Genomic DNA, 26040 nt, shown 5'->3' with positions numbered 1-26040 from the left:
CACAAAAAGTAATCTTAGTTAGCTCATCTTCACAGAATAGTAGCAAAACGATAAAATTACAACTGAAACCGTTTAAAGACCACGCCGACTCTATATTGAGTAGAAAAGTGTACGAATGTCCATGTTTACGGTAATGTGAATCATTTTCCCACCGATTTGTTTGTTGTTTTATCTTTCAAGACTACCTATGTGTCTATCTACTTAGGCTACTATGAGTTTGTTAGTTTGTTATGAGTTAAGTTAGACACTCACACCCATTGTATAGAACGGAATAAGCCTTGTGTGAGTGTAGTGGGAACTAATCTGAAGTTGCTAAGTTGTGGACGTGATTTGGGCTAGGATAAGATACAGATCCATATTTTACGTTAGGTACGTTACAAACACCACCCAAATAATTCATTGCTTCACCAACAACATTCTTAAATAAATGGTAATGGTAAAATTTTCTGTTAATTCATAAGATAGCATTTCGGTGTAGCTGAATTGAGTTTGACCTCGTCCCATAGCCATAATTGATTGTGTTAGATATCTTATGAACTTATAATCCATGTCTACAACTCTGCCTACCTCAAAATCTTAACCTTCATAGTATTGTGGTGTCAAAATGTTAAATTGCCATCATAAAAAATGCTGTTATCAAATAAATTGACAATGTCATTGTCATCAAATGAAATAAGCAATGACATGACATTTGTATTTTCTATCCTTGATGATGGACCGCAAAATTTTGTGAATATTTACAAAAATAACACGTGATTTACTATTAAATTACCAAGGACCTGTTAATTTGTAGTTGATTACGCCATAGTCGTAGTCAAGATTGTTTATTAGTCAAATATAACCTAGCAAATGCCGATATGCAGGTGGTAACTAAAGTTCGTCTGTTTAGAAGTCCATATACCATCTTCTTTATTACTGAGGATCTGAGCGTGTTGCCTGATGAACAACATTACAAGTCCATTGGTGTGAAGACTGGAGACTGCTGTGAACTAGAGTTAGACGGCGAGGACGAGGTCAAAAAGAAGCTCAAGTTCAGAACAAATGCACTATTCCTACAGCCGTTTGTAAAGGAGTGTGTGAATTCTGATGTCTACAGATCGAAAGTAGTGTCACATTTGAATCGTCTGGGCGGATATCCGGAGTGTGGGACTGTATTTTTGAAATTGATTCTAGAACCTCCAGATACAGAAATTATTGACTATGCTTGGTAAATATATGACTTATTCATTAAGATGTAAACTCATCTTCCTATAAGAAATTGTCCAGTATCAATTTGCTTTATACCTAGTAACTGAAGTGTCCTTTACAAATTTCAGGAATGATAGAATTCTACGACTGATTTGGACAAGAGTTGAAATAGAGAATGCATTTTCATGGTTATCGACACTTGGTGGGGCTTATTCTGCTCTGGGAGACTACTTTGATCACTGTGTAAGTTAGCAAGACACATTTAAAAACTTCAAAATCTATGATTGCATAATTATGCTTGTCCTTGTAAACACGTATCATAACAATGTATATTAGTGATAAGATCTTATTTCTACAACAATAAATAATGACCCTGTGCCCCATGTCAGTGGCTACCAATTTTTTTTGTAATAAATGTTAACTATTTATGTTGTTAAATAGATCATAATTGGAATATTTTTTTTTCAGGCAGAGGAAGCAGGAAGGATATCATTGAGGCAGTATAGACTATCTTTAATGCTTGGCGATGAAGGTTTAGCTGCTCGAAGCCGGCTCTACTCTGCTCTTTCCCAAGCTCAGAAGGGGAATCTGCACATATCTAGGAATATCGTCAGGAACGTAGCAGCGTTCGCCAGAGAAACTCATGATAAGCGCTTGATGCGAATGTGCCAAGGTGTTTGGGCCAAACTTAAGTACTTGAGGTCTCTGAAACACGAGGCAATTGACCTGCAAAAAGACTGTGATATAAGTAACGGAAAAGTATCAAATGCTATAACAAATTGAGTCAAATACTCTTTGCATAGTTGTCGGAAATTCCTCTTGTCTATGCACCACCCATTTCATGTGATCAAAAAAGGTTGTTTAAACTTCAACCAGCAATATTGTATGTGCATTATTTTGTAGGTATTCCAGTACTGAATTGGAATTTATTGTATGTATTGTTATATACTGCCATAATTAATGAAACTGAACAAGGGTATTTAAAATATGGTTTTAATGAGAATAAGATAACTTTGTTGGTGTATTATGATGTTCTTGTTGAATGTATTTGTGGCTACAATCTTCAATAGTTTCGTTTTTTTCTAATCATAGTACGAGTAGTTAAAAAATTTGCAAATCAACATTCCCATGTTGCACGATATTACTAAAAAGCACAGTCAAAATTATTGTTATTACAAGTTTGTACAACAGTGAAATCATCTTCAATGATAAGTAGGTATGTCTCAATTTCCATAGAATTATCTCACCTTGTCTACATGAAAGTGGAGTTTTAATACCATTGCAATAATCATAATCTCATAATTCTTTGCAATACAGTTCAAGTTATTGTAAGTCCTAACAAACTTGACATTAATTGGCATATGCGGTTTTTTAAACAATTGATACAGGGATTAGCAAACTATCCTTGATAGAAGGAAATATTTGAGGAGCCACAAAGCCTTTGGAACTCCTCATATAAATGCCTCTTTGCTAAGAGTACAATCAAAAACTATTGAACAAAATTTTCATCAAACTACTGTAATGATTTGTTAATTAATGTGTATTATCACGCACTGTCTAGTGAAATCGTAATTGTTATTTTCTTCGTTAATTTGTTGGTGCTGTAAATAAATTTAATTTATGCCAAAAAACTGATTTTTCCATTGAAAGTTACATACCTCATGTCTTCAGTTAGGTAACCATAAGATTTAGTAAGGCTTTTTGAATAAATTTAAAAATATCTGAACAATGCTGACTAAATGCTTATTTCGATTGACCTGCTAATTTCGGAATAACGAGAAGCGATGATGGAGTTATAAAAAGAGCTTAAGGAAGACTTGCGAGAATTGACACACCAATAGGATAATAAAATAATAACAACATAACATTTTACAAACATTTATTTATCAAATATGAATACGATGATATGATTCGCGATCCTAACGACGATTTTGTCATAAATTGACATCAAAAAGTAAGGAACACGAATATGGCAATACAAAAATAAAGAAATTAATAATAATTTTCTACATATTATAACAGCAACATGGTTTTGGTAACATACTGAACACAATTGTGATAAAAAATGGTAAAAATATACATTATTTGTTTTCATCTCCACGCATTTTTTTTACATTTTAGAATGTTACCCGTTCAATATGATTTTGGTAGATACATCTTCAGTGTTGCCAGATGTTAGATAGTCAAGGAAATGGCAAAGGAAAAACAAAGGGATAATAACCTTTTTCGTTCAACGTTCGAAGTTTAAATTGATAATTAATATATCAGATCAGTCAGCCATTTAAGTACCTCATTTTAACTGCAAATATTTGGCTGCCATGATTATAATCTCAATTTACAGAAACTGGCAATACAAGACAATTGGTGTTTTTGCATCTGCTAAAAACTATGGAGATGAATTTTCTTTATTTAATTTCAGCTAGTAAAATTATTGAGCCAAATATGTATAAACTACAGTTTGCTTACGATATACAAAGATACAGGCATGCTTATACATAATACTTTTGCTTTAAATATATCAAAATAAAATATTTTATTGCTTCAGTAGAAAATGCCTATACAGTCGATAATTTTGAAAAATCACATATCTGTCATATTTTTATTTAAAATGCGCGATTATGTTATAAATTACGAATATTAATTATCTTTTGCAAAAGTTGCCATGGTTTCAATATAATACTACTTAATTATTTTCTGTAGAAAATAACCTCCTATTTTAAAACAGCCCCCTTAGAGTATCCGCATACTGCAGATTAAACAGTCGACTGACAGATTTTTTTTAAACAAAAATTTTGGTTCCAATGAAAGTTTTCAGTCGGTCTGATACCGGCTAAATACCTGATCTTTGTAATGTGCGTACTACAAATTCATCTTCATACTGATTTATGAGCCCAAACGAACTCGGCCGACTTAAAGTTTGCAGTTTGTGGATACTCTTAATCTACGTTTAACTAAGGGGACAAACAAGTATACAGTAATTACCTATTTAAATATGTCTGTCTTATTTTTTATATAAAAAAAAAATAAGGACAAGACATGTTATAAAATGCTAGTATTCAATTTTTATGTTCAAGGGGTAATTTCCTACAGTGAGCGCAAATGTTGACCATAGATAATATCACAGATATGTCACCTCTCTGGTTGGTAGTGTTGCCAGCATCGGTGGGCTATTCTTTGGCGCAGACGGGACAGGCGAGGGTGCCCATAGGATCCCAGGCTGGCAACACTTTGGGCTCCTGTGAGAATACTTGTAACACATCTTCTGGGACGTATTTTTTGTCGACTACCACCTGTGGGAAGGAGGAAAAAATATATTATACCCTATGGTTGAAGGGACTGGAAAAGCGGGGCAGGCTTAGAAACTAACATGTTTGTTAATATTTTCGAAGCACTCCAAATTAACAGACAAAACTGGAAGTTTCGGAGTGAATATATGTTATGTGTGTTATATTGTCTATGTATGTGATTATATTGAAACTTGACGGTAACATACTACGGTACATAAAACGGTAGCAAATATTTTCATCAGAATAACATGCAGGTTATTTTGTTACAGCGGGAATTGGCTCTATTAGCCAGCGGGTGAAAGCCCTGGCAATAAGCTAATTTATTTATTTACGAATTTTTGTACACACACATAATTTAAAAAAAAAACTTGAAAAAAGACTGCTTATTTCTAAAGAAATCTTATATGTACAAAACAGGTACGTACCTCAAAGACGAACTCCCTGAACCAAGGCTCAGTGAGCAGCAAGTATCCCTTGTCATACTCTTTGTCGCTGTACGAGTTCTCCACGCGGAACTTCAACGGGTTGCCCTTGTCCTGTAGAAATGACAAGAATGTAGATAGGTATAGTATGTTATTTTGGAAGAGAGACGTATCAAAGCTAGAATATGCCATGATTAGATGATGGGAATAAAAATATGAACCGTAAAAATATCGAAAAAAGGTAGGTATTAGGTTACCTAGCCCAGGTAACTTATATTTCGGTGTTAAGGTGAACTTGAACGGCAGGGCATGGCGCAGCTCTAACCTAACGATTGATTCGTTATTTGAATTTGACCCTTAAATCTTATCTCGTATAAAACTTTTAATAACGTCAATATAAAAAGCCAACGACGGGGTGACAGCGAGCTTGCAGCTACCTAACGACGGCTGTGCCGTGCCATTCATGTATGTCATACCTTTGAACTGGTACTCGGGTGCATCAGGGTAGGAAGCCGATCCCAACATATTTAGGAGATGGCTAGGCAGATGATATAACTCACATCAGTGCCGACGGCAGTGAAGACCATGGCGTGAGTCATCCAGGAGTCGCCGTACATCAGCCGGTCGGCCTTGCTCAGACCGATCTGTACCTCCGTGTTGAATACTAGGCGGTAATCTTGACTGAAATTGAAAAAATAATATTCTTATTATAGGAAAACTGAATTGAACTTTATGCTGTAACTAATAAAGGAGGTTATTTATATCACAATTGACCCATTTTACTGCCATCTGATGATACCCTAGCCTTTGAGCTGTCTCCATATGAATTTGCATTCACATTGGTTCCAATTCCAAATCCCGTCAAAGCAACCACTCGCTCAGACTTACTCCTATGTATAATTTAATTTTTAATAAATATGTTTAAACTATTTACAACCTTAACCCCTAAACAATAAGGTGCATATTATATACTCACGCATCCAAATCCTCGAAGCCGTTCTTGCGCTCGAATCTCTTGGAGACTTCACAGCCGAACCACACGGCTTCTCCACCAGCGATGCTGTCTTTTACTGCCCTGTTATACAATGTTATAGTTTAGTTATAATATTTCTTCTCCATCATCATCTCCAGAGCCTTTTCCCAACTATGTTGGGGTCGGCTTCCAGTCTAACCCGATGCAGCTGAGTACCAGTGCTTTAGTTTTTGTATTTTTTCCCCATCTTTGGATTATAAACCGGTATATAGGGTAACTGGTATTAAGTGACCGATACATGAATACTCTTATCATGATTAGTAACCATAGAGTTTCTTGCTTGTTCTTCTCAAAAAGAAGCTACTTATGAAATGGGATCAAAATTATGTATATTTTTGAGGATCTTATTCATTTTTTAAAGTCTTTTTTTATTTATCACACATAGGAATTGAGCGTCCAGGACCTGGACTCCAGTTTTCCTCGAGATGTTTTCCTTCAGCCTTTACAAGAATATTTTACAAAATAAAATATATATAAAATACTAAATTAATTAAACACATAAACTTCTAAATAACACAACTAACTTCATAAGCGTCTCAATGGGCTGGTTGTTGTAGGCAGTCTGGCGGCCTCCGACCACGTTGCCCAAACACTGTAGCGTGTACAGCTGACCGAACGGGTTCGATTCCCGCGGGTCCGATACTAGGCACACCTGGAATTTGAACATTTATTTTAGGAAGTATATTAATAAGGTGGTGAGAAGAGGAAAAAAATAATATAAAGGGAATTAAAATATATCACAATAGAGAAATGTATAGCAAATGTGCGCCACACCGCTTTCCGGCAAAAGTGTATTTGGTCTTATGGATTTCAAATTTTTTTAAGGTAATTGAGAATTAAAAAAAAAATCTAGTGTCAACTTTTACTGTAATTTCATGCATTCAGAAATGTGAAATAAAGATGGTAGGCAGTCCTGTTACTTTGAAATTCTTCAGTACTTACTCACCAACAATTGCTACAGTTGTGAATAATCTACCGTCCGCCAGCATTCCGGCGGACCGATTTCGGATAAAAAGCAAGTAATTTAACACTGTAATAATTCTTCAATCATTTGACCAGTAATTCCCACGAAACTCTACAGCTTTAAAATATTAGTATAGATAATTAATTCTCACCTTATGATTAACATCGAAGAGCGGACGGACATGTTTCTCGTAGAACTCCTGAGGAGTGAGCAGCCCGAAGCTGTTGTAAGCCTTCTCCTTGTTGTAGTACTCAAACGTGAACTTTTCTGGAGGGGTACCTGTAAGCAAGGGGTAATTAAGTACTTCCTGCACGTGGATAAACAGTAACCTATATTCGTATGATATTCTGATGTTAAGCTTTATTACCGAGGGTTTCTAAAACTCCATGTAGTAGTTTTAGCGTTAAAGTGTAACACACATACACGTATATCGAGCGCACGGATATCGAGCCCTGACCTTCACCTGCGCAGAAGCGATTTACTGCCTTATTGCCTTATGCGTAAGGGTGCGCAAAGCGATCCCGAAGAAGAAGAAGCGCTTTGCGGAAGAGCTCGTGGCTAAGTCAAAGCCGCGCGGATCGATCGATCATAAGGTTAAGCAACGCTTGGCGCGGTCGGTCCGTGGATGGGTGACCATCTTGTCATAATGAGTTCTTCCGTGTTTCGGATGGCACGATAAACTGTAGGTCCCGGCTGCCATTTAAACATCTTTGGTAGTCGTTACGGGTAGTCAGAAGCCAGAAAGTCTGACAACCAGTCTTACCAAGGGGTATCGCGTTGCCCAGGTAACTGGGTTGAGGAGGTCAGATAGGCAGTCGCTCCTTGTAAAACCCTGGTACTCAGCTGCATCCGGTTAGACTGGAAGCCGACCCCAACATAGTTGGGAAAAGGCTAGGCAGATGATATGCGCAAAGCGATCCCCACTCTTCCGCCGAGAGCCCAATATCCGTGCCGGTATCTGTACCTACAGCCATACATATTAACTTTTTACATTTATAATAGTAGTAGTAGGATGTAGCTCCTATGTTTTTTAAAACAAAGTAATACATCATCTAATCCAACATTCATCGTAAGGTGCTACAATATAATACATTATAATATACCAAAATCAAACAGAAACACACATGAAAAGGTATGATTTCATAGCAATTCTCAGAGCCGACAAATTGCTGTCTGTGTTGCTGAAGATATTCTCGGACCTGGCTTCCAAAGGGTATGTTAATATGTTTTATATGTCATTCATGAAATTGATCAATTTAAACTAAAAAATAAGTTCCACTGTATCAACTGAATGCAATACAGTTGGTTGATGTAGGCATATCACCAGGTATAATAAATATCTTACCCAGGCAGGTAGCAACGATGTTGTAAATGACACCCATCTGCACTTTGATGGCGCTCTGTATCTCTGAGTCTGAAGCGTTACACTCCACCTTGTCACGCAACTCCTTGGCATATTCACGGAGCTGCAATAAAGATTATTATAATGTGTAAGTGTGAAAATATATGGTCTGTAAGTCCTAAGCCGAGGTCAGGCTTTTGTTGTACACCTGGTAAATAACATCTACTTTATATAAAGACATATTATAACTCCCAGATCACAGCCAACAGATATGCCCAATACGCATCTCACAAATTTTGACCGTCCCGACTGTTCTTCAGACAGGTAAATTACAAAATAGACATTCTGTTCATTTTGTACTATGTAAAAAGAGAACTGTTAGGGACATCATCTTATCGTGAAAGAAGATTAGCTGTTGTTGGGGTTACGCCACTTCTTCCTAGCAAAATACATAGGTAGGCAAGAGGGAAGTGGTGATCGGGCGTTTTGGGGGCTATTTTGTTTTGACAATCAAAAATTGCTGCATTATTAGCCTAGGGGCCGATTTAACGACTAAATATGACGATTTGAGATGCATATTTTCTATACAAGAGCTGTCAAATAGTCAAACATATTCCTCAGATAAAAGTTATCCGGTGATTGATAAATGTGAATAATTTGAGGTCTAAATTAGGTCTTACCTTAGTCTTAATAAGCGCGTTCATGTGCAAACTGCGTCGAGAGCTGAACGACTCCGGGAAACACTTCTTAGGCATCACGCCGTACTTGTTCACCAAGTTCACTATCATGTCCCATTGACCACCGTCGTTGATCGGATCCTGACATGAGATAGAAAATAAATATTATAGTTGGGAAAAAAATTAAAGGGCCTAATTCCAATTTGAATTCTTAATTTTTTAATAATATTAATTGAATATTATAAATGCGAAACTAAGTCTGTCTGTATTTATACCCGGCTTTCAGGCCAAATCTATAGATTTAAATCTACCAAACCGATTTAAATAAAATTGAGGCCTTGAGTTAATCCGATGGGAGAAGAAGTTTTCTCGAGACTGGGGCGGAACCCCGAGAACATCGAGTAAAATTCATATAAATATTATATATAATTACACAAGCTGTTTCTCTCAGGTTTATACCCCACGGGACATCCAAATAAAAAGTAAGTATTCTAATTATAAATTCTTAATCAAGGTTATAAATATCAATGCACCTCTTTACAAAATGTTCTGATTCCAGTTGTTCTATCTTTTGAAAATAGTGTTCACAAACAAGATGACGTTATTCAAAAAGGCTAGGTATATTTATCAGCCTCATTGCCTATGTAACCTATGTTGCATAACAGTGCAGTTCATTAAACGCGATAATGCATACAACAATGCAACATGCAGTTTGCCTAACATGCAATGTGTGTAACCTATATTTGCAGTGACTTTATCAGAGCAAATAAATGCACTCAGATATCTAATATTAAATTATTTGCAATTATAAAGTACTAGGTCTTTCTAACGATTTCATGTACCTATATTTTATTGAGGTAACTGCACAAAGCAGTGTCATGTAGTGTTAAAAATCCGGCCAAGTGCGAATTGGACTCAAATACCATTTATCAACTAAACGACAAAAAAAAAATCACGTTTGTCGCATGACCCTACAAAGTTTTGCAAGGCAACAATACATACGTGAGATTTTTAAATGTCTTACTATCAGTACTATCACGTATTACTAGATAAAGCCTGGGGACGTATTACTAGATAAAGACGGAAAGCAAAGTCTTAGTAACAGGGATCCATTTTCCTCCTTGGGTACGGTACCCTGATTATTTTGTATCAAATATCGCAAAATTGCAACTTGCATGACTTCAATATTGTATAATATACATAAATATCATTGCATTCAGTGCAGTTAAAACCACATCCTTTATTAGGTCAATGGTTCCTGATAAGTTATCGTTGAACTGGGATGGGAAAATAGAAACCGCAATGAGGTAACTGTGCGTACGGTCAATCACTTATGCGCAGATGTAGGTCAGAGCTCAAGATTCGTGCCGATAACTATACTGTGAAAGCGCTGTTACCCTTATGTTGCAGGATTCTCTTTCAAAGACTTTGTACTGCAGTCCCGTCAAAACCACCTATCTTATCCCGTCATAACCATATATCTTGTTATGTTGATATATTTTTAAGTACATATATAGCAGATAGGGCAGTCGCTCCTTGTAAAGCACTGGTACTCAGATGCATCTAGTTACACTGGTAGCCGACCCCAGCATAGTTCGGAAAAGGCTCGGAAGAAGAAGTGATAAAGATCACATCAACTTGTCTAATAACACATACCTTTTTTTTTAACGACGTCAAAAATCATCAAATGACCCCTCCCGCTGTCGGTTAGCAGCGGTGAGGGAGTGTCAGACTCTTACTGACTAAAAACCGTCGTGTTCCGTCGTAGGCCTTTTATGTACCAGGGCCGTGGTATCTCTTTCGAACAACCCGCAGCCCCGGTAGGTATGACACATACCTTGAGCAAGAAGTTGACGAGTCTCCCTTCAAGGTGTTCCCCTTGCTTGGCGGTGGCCACGATGTTGTTCAGCCAGTAGTGAGCGCGCTCGATCTTATCCCAGAAGAATAGGTAGCTGAGGAGAGAAAAGAAAAATCAAACTGTACTATATTATACTATTTCGAGAGAATATTCAGTATGGATTAAGATGGTGGACATTGAAACAAAAGTACTAAATATCTAATTATATAGGTAATTATCGCTCTTAAAGTTGTAAGCAAAATAAACATGAAATTAGGTTTGTATAAACCACGAGGCACCTATTTCTACTCATCATTATTTTATGTTTATGTATTTTCAAGTAGTCTTTTTTATCACGAAGATAGTCTGTAGGTTAGTAACCATTAACCATTCTATCCTCCATATATCTCATAAAATACAATAGACACTTATCATCTTAACAAAAATAAATCATCATACTTTATTACATGGTTTGAGTCACAACTACTTCAGTATAAATATGAATAAACAAAAGTATAGCATTTTGCACCCACTGTTTATACACAGGTAGACATAACATGTTAACGGCTACAATCTGATTCCAAGTATTTACATTTTCTGGTGGGAAATCATCAAGACCTAATGAATGAATATAGATCAAGCAAAACTGCTGGAGGAAGCTATATTCCATTTTGGTAGGCACTTTTCAGATAATCAATTATCTGAAAATCAATTATCTTAATATGATTTTTTATTTAAAAGCTCAGTTTAAACATAAATAATGCCGGGACAGTTGAAGCAGTAGTTCATATGTATGTTTAAAATGTATTTGTGTTAAGTAATGTGTACATTGTTTACATTTAGATAAATCATTAGCCAAAATGGAGTAGGTAGTCATATTATAAAATAAGAATGCGATGTCCCCAATTGGAGGGAAAGTATGACAGACAGCCCCCAGGTGACTAATATTGGGAATATTTTCTCGATATTTTCACAGAATCATAGGACTGCTTCTTCACATCATTGCTGTGTTTTCGAAGACATAAAATACCTGTTTTTTCTTTATACTAAACAGTCATGAAAATGCATACCTCTGCGAGAACTCAAACTCCTCGATGTTATACTTCTCCATGAAGGGTAGTCGCATCACATTGAGCGCAGCAAACAGCCAGCAACGGCCAGAGTTCTCTTGGTGCGTCACCGGCTTGGCTTCAGACTTGATCTGTTAATTTATAAATGACTTTATTCGTAAGATAATAAGGTGTACTTTCATTTTAATGCATTGAGGTAGGTACTAGAAAAGATGTTTGGCTAGGTACTAATAATCAAAGATTTTTTTAAAATAATTTTTCCTGCAGTCAAAACTTCAAAGTCAATGTTTCTCTGCATCATAAATAAATCTATTCAGTAAGAACTGTTTGATCATGGAGCGCATTATAGCAAGTAGAGGTTGCAAAGTTATTAACAATAGCAGTAACAATTTAGCCTATCAATTATAACTGTACGCACAGTATAAAACTTGAGATTCTACTTATGAAGTTCCTCTACATTAAGATTAACAGGAAAATACCAATTTATGCATAGAAAAACAGGTTTTTAAATATCTTACTTTGATATTGTAGACATGTAGCGTGGTGTCAGTCTTCCTTCTACTGATAGCAACTTCGAAGGGGTCAAATCTTGTGCAAGCATTTTGAGCGAGTTCATTCTTTGGATTTGCATAGAAGTCACTCCGGAATTTGGATAAAGTGTCCAAGCTCAAGGGAACTGAAATATAAAAAAAAAATGTTAATACATGATTAATTAATTTGGATTTAATTATAGTTCTTGTGCAATTCTGTCATTTAAATAGGTTGTGTAGTTTTCTTCTCAAATAGTGGTCCGATGCAAGATAATTTATTTTCTTTGCTGTCTACTAATTTACCTATGTTTTTGCTATATGAATATACAATTAAATGTTTATCATAATTTGCTCAAGTTTCCATACTTTGTTGCGGTACACCTCAATTTGAAAAAAAATACAATTTTGATGGGTAATTCTTGAAGGGTTAAACAAAATGATAAATGTTGAGAAAATAACTGAGACCTTGAAGTTGCATGTGTGCTAGCGATAGCAACACTCTCAGTCTGTTTCTCTTGGACCACTTTAGTATCTTCTTAACAAGAACATTTTTTGCACTCATGTTTAACTTGTTTGTGGGGACACAGACTACGGCCAGCCAGTTATCAGACCTTTTTCCAAATCTACTAGGATATGTTCTCATCTTTGGCCCCGTAGATCCAATGGTATTCCATTTTTAAACCGACCCACCATTAAAGTACTCCCCTTCATTTTAAAACGTCCAGTGCAGACTTTTAAATACAAAATACATTTTTAAATTTTGTCATAGAAATCAAACTCACTTTTGTGCTCTAGTTGTGTGCTATATCTTAGAAATTTTACGATTACACCATTGTTTACCGGTAACTTGATTATATTATTCATTTCATGGTGAGGGGATTATTGAAAAAAATTACATAATTTAGATTTTTCAATAAATATTGAGTTTAAACGCTAAAAATACATACAAGAATTTGGCAAATGAGATGACATATTATTTTTTATTTGTATTCTTGAGTCCTGTGGGTATTTCCAAAAAAAGGTTTTATTTCTCTTATCTTTTTAGTAGCATGTGCAAAAAGAGGTTTTATACCATAAGTTTGCTACAAACCATCGAACGAATCCTCACTGGATAAAATAAAGAACACTCATACTGTTATTTTTATGTGGTCAGCGAAAATGACACAGCAGTATTCAATTTACTCATCTCACATAATGGATTCCAAGCTTTAATTATGGTATAAAAACACAACAAGGAAAATAAATATAGGTAACAAAAAAACAAGTTTAGAAACAAAAAAAAATTGAGTCCCGATTTATTGAAACAATTTGACTACAGCAAGAAGGTTATGTTTGAAATTCTAAATTTAAAAAATACAATGTATTTATAGTGATGCGTACCTGAGGACATGGCTGCAGAAGTATTTCGTAACAAACTAAACGTCCGACACTTAAATATCACTGAAGTAAGTGATTTTACCAGCATTTATTATTGAAATGAAATAAAAGATGACAAGGGATTTCCCGATGCCGGGTGGCAATAGAAACATAAACAAAATAATCTTTATGCTAACACAGATAAGGGTCAAGAGCGATGCTACAATCCTATTGGCTGCGACTAGGAGTGGGAAAATGTTGCTATCCCTTACGAACTCATTCATTAACCTGTTCTAAGTGGTTCAAAAGTTCATTCTTTCGGTCATTGACCCTGGAAGCAGCTGATCTGCAGATGTCCGCAGCCTTTTATTTAATAATGAAATATACATTTAAAAAACTGGTTAAATCTAAGACTTTATTTAAATTAAACGTTATTTATCATAGAACTGTTTTCTAAAACTATATGAACCTTTTTATTTCATTTCTCGGAAAATAAAACGTGTTCTAATACTTTCGCTATACTGGCAACATTGTAATTTAAGCGGGAAATTCGAAATGTTAAACGTTTGCAAGGTCACAAAAAATATGAATAAATATTGGGAATCTACGTAGATCTCACTATTATCGATGGTTAAATTTTATAAATGCATCTTTAATTGAATATAATGACATTATTATGCCTAGAAAATGACAAAATTAAACATAATAAAGCAGCAAGTCGAAAAATCAATAACTGCGCCAAAGATCTAATTTTACGTCTACACTTGCGCGAAAGCAAGACTTGCTGTCATAGAGGTTTTCTTCCTCAAATTATTTTATTCATTTAAAAAGAGGTTCTTCTCATAAAAAGTGCCTATTTTTATTCGTTAGTGATTGTAAAATGTCGTTAAAAGCTTACGAGGATGCCTGTACTAGGGCTGAATTGTTCGGCCAGCCTTTGCCTGACAGAGAAGATTTTTTATCAAAACATAAACATTTGGATGTCGTCGAATTTGAGGAAGTTGAAATTAGAACGGCAGAGGTAATCATTTAATTTTTTTTTTCGAGCTTTTTTCAATTATGGGATAAGGACAGGAGTATGATGATGTTTATACTTAATAGAGCTACATAACATAATTCGTTCATTGCAGTATATAGTTTTACATACCTGTAATAATTTTAGAACTGCTTTGTAATAAAAAGAAAATGTATAAGTATACTAATTGAGTTCATTTATTTTTAATATAAATTTTATGTCATAGATTAAAAGAAACGATACTGGGAAAATTGGAGATTAATTCAGTCAGAATTTAAAGTGTAATTTTTTATAATGTCAGTTTGATCTCGAGCCAAAAGGGCTAAAAGTTACCATTTTTTCTAAAATGCTTTTCCTCTAAATTAGAGAAAGAGTTTGCTGCGTAGAATTTTATTAAGACCTTGACCTTATGATAATGTATTTTTGGTAGGTCTTCATAACTGTATAAACGGCGGGACAGGTTTAAAAGTAGGTTGCTACTTCTGATTTGCAGAATACTGCTATGCTGGATGACCAGATAAAGGAAGGCAGTGGAGGTCTCACAGAGTTGAATACAATTCTGGATTCTACGCAGACCAAAATCAATAAATTGAAGGTAAGTAATAATAATCCCAACAATTTCAGGTTCGGCTGGGTCTTTTGTTCCACGCGCTCCTGCAAGAGCATTCAGCAAATTCTAAAGGGCCTTACCTAACCCTTAGGTCCGAAACCCTGGCAGGTTGCGGGATGGTTCGAGGGAATTACCGCGGCCCTAGTATCAAATTGGATCAGAAGAAAAATAGGTTTTAGTTAAGCCGTAAACGTTCGGCAGTCCCTCTCGTTGTACACAGCTGGAGGAGTAATCTGATGATATCTTTAGTCAACTTTGCTTTTTTTCTTGCATCCTAACTCAGATCTACTTAATTATTGAAAAGTTTTTAATCTCCTGACCTACTAACTTTACGACCCATTCTAGATTCTTTTCAAAAACAAAATCTTTGTATATTTTCCAGGGCGTCTGCGGCACCATAACAAACTTCTTCCGCGTAAAAATGTCAGCCAAAGACAACTTATCATACTCCAGCGAGCCCAGCTACGTCGGCCAGACAAATTACGACAAAGACTACATCCCACCAAGTTCTGACATAGGCTCCATCAACCAGGGCCTTGGTCCCGGTGACAACGAAATGACACCACGCGCGGGAAAATCAAAACAAAATGGCGGAGACATCAACACGGCTTTGGATGATTTAAAAAAGATGGAAGATCAAGAAAATTCAGCGTTGTTAGGTAAGGCAGCGGTTAAAGATATTGGAAAACAAGTAAATTCGCAAATTAGTAAGTTGGATCAGTTAATTAATCAGGCGGATAGGGCTCAGGCATCGTTGAATAGCCAAAACAAGCAAATGAGAACTTTCTTACGATAATTTGTGCCAGAGACAAATGTTAAATTTTTCGTCTCGAGCTTTGACTTGCTTGTGGTATGAAAGGAGTCTGTATTTAATCAAGTAAGTTTGGTTTTAGTAGCTAATTGCATCATTGCCACAGTATATTTTATTTAAGGTGAACGTAGATTTAACTTGACACGCAAAAAGGGGTGTTATTTTTCATCTCAAACAAAAAATCGTGCATTATCACTCTAATTTCGAGCATCAACAAAAAATCGTGCTAACAATAGTGCGTGTTTGAGAACTTTTTTGATCCGATATAAAATCGTGGGAAGATTTAAATTCAGATAGTTTTCGGTGAATAAATACTAATCTTGTGATCAGCGACGGTGTTTTTAGGGTTATCATAAAATTACGCAGTATATCTGGAAGTGACCATCTTGAAGATAAAAGGCTGTTTTGTATCTGATGGGAACGACGAAAAGCATTAGGAAGGTACCTATGGCAAAAAGATCTTCGAGCCTGTGGTTAGATTGTGACTACGACTTGTATGATTTTCAGTATAACGTAGGTACCTACTTAGGTATAACAATGGTAAATCCAGATCTTCCTTTTTTTATTTGGCAATAAACCAACATTTTACGTGACACGATTCGTGTCCAAATTAAAAGAGTTCTATGCACTCAAAGAGGAAATTAGATATTTGCTGTATTTTTTGCAAAGATTGATCAGAACAATCTGATTGTTGCTTTCTGCACTGTTAAGCTTAAGTATAAGTACTATTTAGTAAGCGCAATGATGAGTGACAGAACGGAAAATAATGTCTACATCCTAGAAATGACGGTAGACTTCCTTTAGGGCTTGTACACAGAACTGCGAATTAGTGCGGTGTGATTTTGTGCGACACAGGCCTTATTTCCACAATTCGGATGACCATTTCTTCGAATGACCGTCAATTGGGCAGATCATTTATTTATTTTATATAAGTTTTGACTACTGTCACTAGCATTGATTAGAATATATGGAGGTAATAGGACTTAAGTCTCCTCCAATTTGGCTGTCATCTCTAGGTTTTATGCAAGGAGGTTTGAAGAAAGTGGACAGTCATATAAAAACTGCAGCTTCGTTCAAAATTATTTAAGGTTTGATTCCGTCTAATGTTCACGAGGTTTGGTAGCAAGATCTCTTATGAATATGCTCAAGAAATGATATTATTGTTAAAAATAAAAATGTTTTGCTTGTTCTGGTTATATCACGTGCGAGTATAGTAATTTGTAATGTATCACTCTTATGATCAAGTTGAAAATCGTGTGTCTTCTTATGTGTAGACAGTAAGTTCTTAAATCTTAATTACTCTACCAAATGTGTCCGTTTATCTTCTATAGCTTGGTGTGAAGCACTTGCAATTATAGGTATTATAGGTAAGAAATGACATTTGTGTCTCCTCAAAAAAGTTTGCAGTTTTAGTTTGCAGTAAAAATTACCCCATTGATTTACAAGCCCGCAAGTTTGTTCGTATAATTTGATGTGGTTCCAAAATTATTGTGGTTTATTTTGTGTGATTTTGAGTCATTTTTACTTAGGAATATTTTTGCTGTTCAATGCCTTTTAAGTATGATAGATAAGTGATGCATGGCTATTGTTTTAAAAGTCAGTGAGAAATTTGCTTTGAAGAGCTTTGCTGCCTTTCAGTTAAAACTACAGTCTATGAAGTTTTAAAATATATTTTGACTTTTTATCTTTTTATCGATTATCTTCCATATACCTATTAATAAAATAATAGAGTATTCACCTATGTAATTTCCATAATGTTACAGACCTGTAAATTATCCATTTTAGGACCTCATTATGTTCCGTGATGCCAAATTAAACTCCGTTATTTATAAGACCTCATTTATTTATTAAAAATAATACAGATTTATCATCTTCAAATGTTAAACTTAAATAATATATCCTCGAGTAGTGTGCTGTATTTTTTTCGTTAGACTAGAAAAATGTATGAGAAAGAAAACATGATTTAAAAATTTAAACAAAAAATAATATTAAGAAATTGGTGCTTTCAATGCGAGTGTGATCGAAAAAAAAATCATGAATTTGCATTAGGTGACAATATTATTATGTATGTAAATGTAATCCTTTTTAAGATAACTATATGTTATAAATAACTGTATAACCAATAACTTAACTAATCCTTGTTAATGTAACTGTACTTGTAATGTCAAAATCGTGGGCTAATGTGGAGCAATTATTTCTATTTCTATAGGTCGTAACGTGCTCGTCATATGAATGGCTACATTGACATTTTCTGTGCTGATTTAATTGTTTATTGTCGTTTTAATCTAGATTTAAATTATTGTCTGACCTGGGGATATTTTCGAATATTTGTGTAACAGTGCTTTTAGTAATTTTTAGTAACTAATTTTTATTCTATGTAGGTATGTAGAATCAATTAGTTTACAAACATATCGCAAACCTGATACCTTATAACACTTTCGCAATTAAACCTCATTGGGCTGAACCTATTTCAAAGAATTTATTTTTGTCAATTAATAATAATTTGATTGTTAACGAGCTTTAGAGTACCTTATTTACAGCATTAGTCGTAAAAAAATATTTGGTAAAAATCTCTATGAGTGTTTTCTGTGATTTCCTTTCGATTTACTTATCGAAATTAAAGTAACCTAATTATTTATGTATTATATTAGAATTTTAAATTCCCTATGTCGATTTTTTAAAGATTTTATTTATAGAGCTGATATTATGTCTGGATTTATTAAAATACTTCATTTGCCCACGATTTTGATAATACATACTTTAATAAGAACTTCTCCATGTCTCTATTTAAGCTTGATCTTCAAAATTATTAGCATTGTGATAAATTATTATTAGTGTCAGACACGAAAGATGTTATATTTTTATGATTTATAGCATTATTGAAAGAAACCAAAGCTGTGATTAATCTGTGTTTTATTTCTGTCCATTTATTTTTAAAATACGCTATAGTTCACACAAGTGGGCATTTAGAGGACGTTGTGATTTGCGCCACGTTCATCTTTTGTTTTCGTCTGGTTCCTGACCTGCGCAAAAAAATAACAGTTTAGCTTCCTGTAAGCAATCTTTAAAAACCTCGCAAATCTTCCATGAATACTATTGCCCCCAGTTTCTAGCAAAATGATAGTATTTTCTTTAAAAAAGTAAACAAACATAAGTCGACAGAGGTGAGCTATAGATGGTTTTTAGCTGTGGGCTACTGTTATCAATAGAATTTTCATAAAGTAAAAATAATTTACCAGGTGCACAAAATTTAAAGCTGGGTTCAATGTAACTTTCGTAGAATTTCGTTTTTTTACTTTCATGTTCTGTGCATGATCAGAATATAAGAATAAGCGAATTAGCAACTAATTCAACTTCTAAACAAAATATGCAAATGTAAAAAGCATCCGATAATTAGATTAACTTTTTCCTGATTCCAATTGAAGATACATTTGACATTGGAGTCGTCACGCTTGACGCAGGGCCACACAAAAACCAGGCTGTATCAACCGTGAAACTTCTGTTATATAAGAATCTGATTATTGTACCATGACCCAACATTACAGCCTAAACAGTCGAGATGCTACTAGCATTTTTAATTTTTCACCTGCTAACACTCGCAGTCGCAAATCCGTTCCACAAGTACCCGTCTGTCTTCCTACTCGATGTCGGCAATGAAGAACTTGAGAAAACCAACACCGAACAGATCAGGCTATCTCTTCCCGGAGGCTCTCTAGCTATAAGATACCCCGCAATCGGCAATGGTAACACCATAGGACATATTCGAGTAAGTAGCATTGACTTCGGAACGGCACTAAAAGCAAACATAGTTGACGGTGGGCCTGGTTACAAATACGTAGTTATAGTATTAGTGGGTAATCAAGGCGTGCCGTATGACGCCGTCGTGACAGTGCAAACAGTGAATGACGAAACGTTCAATATAGAGAATATTGGATACGCTCCAAGTGGCGGTGGTGATGTACAAGTTGAAGAAGATGCCAATAATAGCGCAGAAGATATGAGTGATGGTTCACAAGAAAACGTTTCTAACGTTAATGATGTACAAAGCACCAATGCTGAAGTGATGCAGTCTTCACATAACGTTTACAATTACGTTGAAAGTGATGTGACAAACCAAGAGAGTCAGATCGATGACGACGGTAATTATGATGATGACAATGACGGGCCAAGTGATGAACTAGATGCCGTAGACGATGATGAAACAGAAAATGATCAGCAAGCTGCACAGAACGAGTATGCTGAAGACTTAGACCAAATTGATGATCCAAATGTTCAAGTCAAAGGTATAGATACTGAGGACGAAGATGATGATGAAGAAATCAGCCCAGAACTAGCGCAGTCTATACCTAATGATTTTGCAGAAGACAATGAAGGATCAAGGGATGGTGAAAGTAGAATTTTGTCGAACAATGATGAATCTAGACCTTACCTAAGCGGTGGTCAAGTTTATTATCAAGAAACTGATCAAAATGAGGATAGGTCAGGGTATCAGCAACTGCCATTAGATTATGAGAGTCCAGATGAAATAAATCAAATATTTAATGATGGGGAAATACACCATAAGTATAAAGACTCGAACAATAATATAGATAGTGACGATAGTTATGCAGTTGCGTACTAAATAAATACTACTTATTATTTGTAATATAGTTTTATGTAAGAAAGTCAAATAAATTATACTGTATGTAAGGTATTTTTAATGATGTAAGATACAATATTCGTAGATTATATTGTTTAAAATTGAGTAAATGTTTGGAATAAAGTGTTTTTACTTATTTTTGGCCTATTTCCAACTATCAAGACGATGGTAGTGTGTGTTCTATTTGCAAAATCATTTTAAGCTCCATATGTCCTAAAATAGCCTTGTTGGCAGGATTTTCGCTAAGACTAAAATAAATCTTTCAGTCCTTTATTTTGATTGAGGAACTTCAGTTAGTCTGCCATATAACCACGCCCTAAGAAAACAAATGAAGACGGCTTATTTTAGGTAAATAATTAATTATTGTCTTGTAATGGCAAAATGAAAAATGACGACTACAAAATTTTGTCAGTGACAAAGATTTTAATGTGACATACTAAAAATATTTATCAATCTCCTGTAAGTAAATTCTTTTGATCTGATTAGTGAGACGTATGAGAATAATTATTGAAAGGCTAACGTGTAGTTTTTAAAAAACTATTACTATTAAGACTAGGTACCATTTTCCAGGACCCATCAAATTCTTTTCCTAAGAACTTCAAAACTCTATTTTGCAAATTCAGAACCTTTAACAAGTCAATTCTATAACATAGGTTAACTCATCGACAGGTAACAAAATCGTCACAATCATAACTCATTTAAAAAACAACCAACAAACAAATTAAGTAAACCTACTCAATAAAAGTTACACGAGCTAATCAAAGATGAGGTGATCTTTTCAAAATAATTTAATAGCTCTCACGAGCATCGATACTCCTGTTCTCCACGTGGATCTCTCAAGGTTCAGAGCAATCATCACAGCTGGTGACCGATTGATATATAAAAATAAGTTTTATTCACCAAATAGGTCCGTCCTCAATTTTTACACGTGGTTTAGCTATTATAATTTTTGCTTCTTTCATGTTTGAGCGTGGTTGGATTTGTTGATAACTGTTGTAAGTATTAGAAAATTGAAAATGTTTTTCTTTACTAAAGAGGATTATTTTACAATTTTATAGACTGCGTCAGACTTTTTGTAGGACGGATATAATTGTGCCGTTTTTTTACAAGACTTGTGCACATAATTTTTCTATTTATCTCCTAAAAAAAATCGAACTTAGGCGGGCTGCGTCAGCGGTAGTCTGTTAGTTTTAATTATTTGTTATCCGTGTTGATGGTTATTAAATAATTATGTACTTTCAGAAAGCAGCCGCAGTAAAAATATTGTTATTATTTTCTTTGTTACGGTACGAAAAGCGTTAATTTCTAAGAATTTACGTGAATTGAAGGAAAAAAATATCGCATTCCTTATGTTCCTGTTGTTTTCATCTTTAAAACCATAGATAAATAAAAGGCAAATAAACAAAGGAGTTTCTTATCCTTAATACTGTTTAAACTGATTGATCTCCAAGCTTTATGGTTCACAGCGCGGCAGCGATTCTCAAAAATATGCGTTTGTAAATATTTTTCATTAACTGACGAAGATGCATTGGCCATTGTCCATACTAATATAATAAAGAATAAACATTTTTCTCATTGTTTGTTTGTGTGGCTCCGAAACTAAAGATCTGATTTAAAAAGTTCTTTCATTATTGTAAAGCTACACTCTTCCCGCGTAATATAGGCTATATTTTATCTCGGTACGGGCAGTAATTCCCACGGGACATAGGTGAAACCGCGGGAGAACGGCTGGTTGTTTATAAAAAGCACACACAAAGAAGTATTATTAATGGAATCAATATATTTAATTGAAAAACTATGATTCATCCAACTTTGAGAAGTAGGTTTTGAGAGTAAATAAATAGGTTAATGTGTTAAGGAATTTATAATTGCTTTGGCATCAATCGACGGATGGAATGTCTAGAAATTTCTTGCAATGCAAATAGTATGGATTTAGTTTGATTTATATTTTATGCTTGATCATGTTATTTATTTATGGCATTCCTATGTTCTTTGTCTTGTCTGTAATGTTTGGTATCTTCTGTAGCGTTCTTTGCGTTAGGTTTATTTTCTTCAAAGACTTTGGACGTATAAAAATATCATCTGTCTAGAATTTTCTTAACTATGTTTAGGTCGGCTTCCTGTCCAAAAGTTCACTCAAACTCAGTATTCAGTAACAGAGTAAAAGCATACTTGGAAAGTATATTAATCTATGCTAAATACTTTTTTCAAAGTAAAATCCAAATTATTAAAACAAGACACTGCCTACTCTCACGTCTGTACCCAATATTCTATCTAGGTATCTCGTCATCATCATATTCCAAGCCTTTTTCCCAACTATGTTGGGGTCAACTTTCAGTTTAACCGGATGTAGCTCAGTACCAGTGCTTTACAAAGAGCGACTGCCCTATCTGACCTCCTCAACCTAGTTACCCGGGCAACTCGATACCCCTTGGTTGGACTGGTATCTGTTGTTTTGAATACTAGAAATAGAATTTTGACAGACGCCCCATACATGATGTCAGATTCCTATCTCCAGTAAGCAAAAACAACAGATAGATAAAATATTGGAACAGCCGTAAAGAGTTCCAATTATAATGACATATTTACTACGACGGTTGAACCATTGATTATGGTAATGGTTATAGAATAAAAATTGCGATTGAAAGAGTTCATAATATAGGAGTTTGTGTGGGAAGCTGTAATGGGGATGTATTTTTTTCCATGGGGTTGTTTTTTAACCTTTGGGCACGTGTAAAGCATGTCACCACGAACTAGAGGCATGGGTTTTTTTGCAAAGAGTCGGAATGGCAGATTATTGAATATTCGTTTATTCTTTGATTTAGTTTGTCATCTCATCTCTTTGCTTAAGTATAAATTATATCTACCTAGATACAAAATTATAATTTTTGTTTATTGCGGATTTCCGACCGCCTATAATTTGGCGGAATCCGATTAGTCAAGCAAGCTATATCTATGCACCGGCAGAAGATAAACAAAAAATTAGAGGAAATAATCATTGTGGCATCGTTCTTTATAGTTTCAGAGATCAAACGGTATTCGCGTCTACTAATGTAGTCCAACAGTGCCTATGTTTAATTTCAATTTCATAGATCTTTTCAGAAATTACGTCAATGCTAACTAATGATCGCATAAATAGTTTTAAACAGATACTGCATAAAATAACAGTAAACATAATTGACTTTAAAAAGGGCTGCTATTTGCAAAATTATTGTAATATAGTCTCCAAATCAGATACCTAATACTGTTCTTGAAGGTTTCAAAGAAAATACTGGAACATTTTATGTAACGCGACCAAAAATTGCATCTGAGCACGGTTAACGGTTCATATAAATTCAAATATGGAATTTACAAGCAAACATGGCGCCGTTCTACAATTCTAAATTCGAAAAGTCCGTGAAACTGATTCGAGCGCGTTCATGTGTTGGTCCAAATGCATTAATACTGTTATAAAGGATGCGTTCGTGATTTGACAATATAAGTAACGTAACAGTAACGTGTTTGGTCACAGATTACTAAATAGTTACTACGGTTTGGTTCTTTTTCTTTTAGCTCTTAATTTCTAAAGGTAAGTGATAATTTAGGGACACCAATTACGAATATAAGTTATTCCTACACCAAGTGCTATGTAATGATGACATATTAATAAGTTTACGAAGGATAAGAATGAACTTAGGTTCAAAATTATTTTGAAATTGTACTCGTCTTGTAAATAATACAGAATACTATCTATTCCATAACGTAACACAAATGAACCGTTAACTTTGTTCAGTTTTTCTATGATATCATATTATCATGAGTGAATCACCTTTATTTAAATTATGATTCAACAAATCGTTTATTTTGACGAAAAATACAACCTCATTACTCATGGGTCAATGTTTCCTAGAATGGCAAACTGGGTTCATAGATGTGACTGAAATACGGTTATTGTCCGGTCGTATTTAATGAGGGTTTTCTAAAATGGCGTCCACGAGGTGGCAGCACCGAGTCGTCAGGTCCAGGTAACTGTCAAAGTGCTTATCTTTACTATGAATAGTGAACGATTTTAGTGTTTTTTTTTTTATTTTATAATTAAAGCACTGCATTATTGTTTTACTATTGCGGTTGAGTAAATAAAAAAAACTAAATCATATTTTGTTAACAAATTTTTCAACAAGCTTTTCCTTAGTACCAGTGACTTTTGCACCCTCTCTCTTAGCTCAATTTTTAGTTCGGAAACCTTATTCTGACCGTAGTCCATAATAAAATCAATAACACTGGAAGTGTTATATATATAACAGAATTTCAATAAACAATAAGTTCGGACCCTACAATTCCATACTATTTGACAGCTGTTTGGACCAGACGCATACGTGGCGCCACCCGGTGGCAGAAAAAATTGAGAAGACCCTCATTCCTTTTATAAAAAGGGTATTTATTATAGGGTCAGATAACAGAGTATATTATTAATGTTTAAATGAGGACCTACATTGAACTTTTTGAACTGAAAAATATGAAAAAGATTTTTAAACCAGAGACAGCTAGTCCAAATAAACTGCCTATGGGTATTTAGGGCTCAAACAAAAACGGGGACCTGTCAGTATTATGAAACATATCCTCCAGTAGAAGCTCTGAGCGCCTACGGAACTAAATAATCTTATGGTATTCGAGCAGTTCGTCTCGAAATCTGTAAGGCGCTTCTCTCAATGTCATAATTGACAGTCACGTGGATATTTATCCACTTATAACTTATTTACCACAGAATCTTCCTGTTTGTGATAGAAGACGCCATTAAAATCTGAACACGCGTATCGCAAGTTCTATGGGTAGCTAGGAGGTACATAATAATGAGGTTTTGATACTCCATTGGATAACATCCTGCTGTACATCAAAATAACTGAACAAACACCTACTTAGCATCTGCTAAATAAAACAAAAGAAAACTTTTTGGATTCATTTATACTGGCCACTGCATATTATTTAGCACAAAAACGGTAGCCGTGTCCATTCGAAATTCAAATTCAAAATTTCAAAAATAGAACGTCGCTGTGGAACCGATCTTTGGGGGACCGCTAACTGAATAAGTGGACCTATTTTGTGATACCGTTATGTTTTGGGTTACCTCTTTTTGAGGGTCGGGTAAACGCATTTTTTGTACCTAGTTATGCATAAATGTGGCTTGGAAACAGGGAGTGAGAATCAATTTGAAAGTCGAATTAGTAAGTGCTGCAGTGCTTTTTGCCTTTTAAATAAGATTGCCCCTTTGTGGACTTTTGA

At 34.9% G+C, this 26040-nt stretch overlaps 3 protein-coding genes across 3 annotated transcripts; 2 read left to right on the top strand and 1 right to left on the bottom strand.

The window, feature by feature from the left end:
• The first annotated feature begins 661 nt into the window (after positions 1–661).
• Positions 662–2819, top strand: LOC110380465 (uncharacterized). Its single transcript, XM_021340467.3, has 3 exons — positions 662–1207; positions 1317–1431; positions 1657–2819. The coding sequence occupies exons 1-3, from the start codon at positions 858–860 to the stop codon at positions 1969–1971; spliced, it is 780 nt and encodes a 259-aa protein (XP_021196142.2). The 5' UTR covers positions 662–857; the 3' UTR covers positions 1972–2819.
• Positions 2820–3052: 233 nt separating this feature from the next.
• Positions 3053–13911, bottom strand: LOC110380461 (bleomycin hydrolase). Its single transcript, XM_064040337.1, has 12 exons — positions 13731–13911; positions 12339–12496; positions 11821–11951; positions 10751–10865; positions 8917–9054; positions 8240–8360; positions 7046–7173; positions 6455–6582; positions 5874–5972; positions 5458–5578; positions 4901–5011; positions 3053–4478 (listed from the first exon to the last, which is right to left on the bottom strand). Exons 1-12 carry the CDS (start codon positions 13813–13815, stop codon positions 4356–4358), a joined length of 1458 nt encoding a protein of 485 aa, XP_063896407.1. The 5' UTR covers positions 13816–13911; the 3' UTR covers positions 3053–4355.
• A 544-nt stretch (positions 13912–14455) lies between these two features.
• LOC110380466 (uncharacterized) lies at positions 14456–16599 on the top strand. Its single transcript, XM_021340468.3, has 3 exons — positions 14456–14727; positions 15215–15316; positions 15714–16599. The coding sequence occupies exons 1-3, from the start codon at positions 14587–14589 to the stop codon at positions 16125–16127; spliced, it is 657 nt and encodes a 218-aa protein (XP_021196143.1). The 5' UTR covers positions 14456–14586; the 3' UTR covers positions 16128–16599.
• Positions 16600–26040: the final 9441 nt, after the last annotated feature.

This window comes from Helicoverpa armigera, chromosome 22, assembly GCF_030705265.1.
Source record: "Helicoverpa armigera isolate CAAS_96S chromosome 22, ASM3070526v1, whole genome shotgun sequence".
Lineage (NCBI taxonomy): Eukaryota > Metazoa > Arthropoda > Insecta > Lepidoptera > Noctuidae > Helicoverpa > Helicoverpa armigera.
Note: the sequence above shows the minus strand (reverse complement) of the source record. Positions and strands in the feature narration are given on the sequence as shown.

What these genes read in the sequence shown, in the direction of transcription:
- LOC110380461 (XM_064040337.1), bottom strand. Translation starts at nt 13,815, where the DNA reads ATGCTGGTAAAATCACTTACTTCAGTGATATTTAAGTGTCGGACGTTT. An exon ending in GAGTTTGAGTTCTCGCAGAG is followed by an intron (nt 10,866 to 11,820) that starts GTATGCATTTTC and finishes TTCTCTCCTCAG; the next exon opens with CTACCTATTCTTCTGGGATA. An exon ending in TCACTGCCGTCGGCACTGAT is followed by an intron (nt 5,012 to 5,457) that starts GTGAGTTATATC and finishes TCATTTCTACAG; the next exon opens with GACAAGGGCAACCCGTTGAA.
- LOC110380465 (XM_021340467.3), top strand. Translation starts at nt 858, where the DNA reads ATGCAGGTGGTAACTAAAGTTCGTCTGTTTAGAAGTCCATATACCATC. An exon ending in GAAATTATTGACTATGCTTG is followed by an intron (nt 1,208 to 1,316) that starts GTAAATATATGA and finishes TACAAATTTCAG; the next exon opens with GAATGATAGAATTCTACGAC. An exon ending in GAGACTACTTTGATCACTGT is followed by an intron (nt 1,432 to 1,656) that starts GTAAGTTAGCAA and finishes TTTTTTTTTCAG; the next exon opens with GCAGAGGAAGCAGGAAGGAT.
- LOC110380466 (XM_021340468.3), top strand. Translation starts at nt 14,587, where the DNA reads ATGTCGTTAAAAGCTTACGAGGATGCCTGTACTAGGGCTGAATTGTTC. An exon ending in TTGAAATTAGAACGGCAGAG is followed by an intron (nt 14,728 to 15,214) that starts GTAATCATTTAA and finishes TCTGATTTGCAG; the next exon opens with AATACTGCTATGCTGGATGA. An exon ending in CCAAAATCAATAAATTGAAG is followed by an intron (nt 15,317 to 15,713) that starts GTAAGTAATAAT and finishes TATATTTTCCAG; the next exon opens with GGCGTCTGCGGCACCATAAC.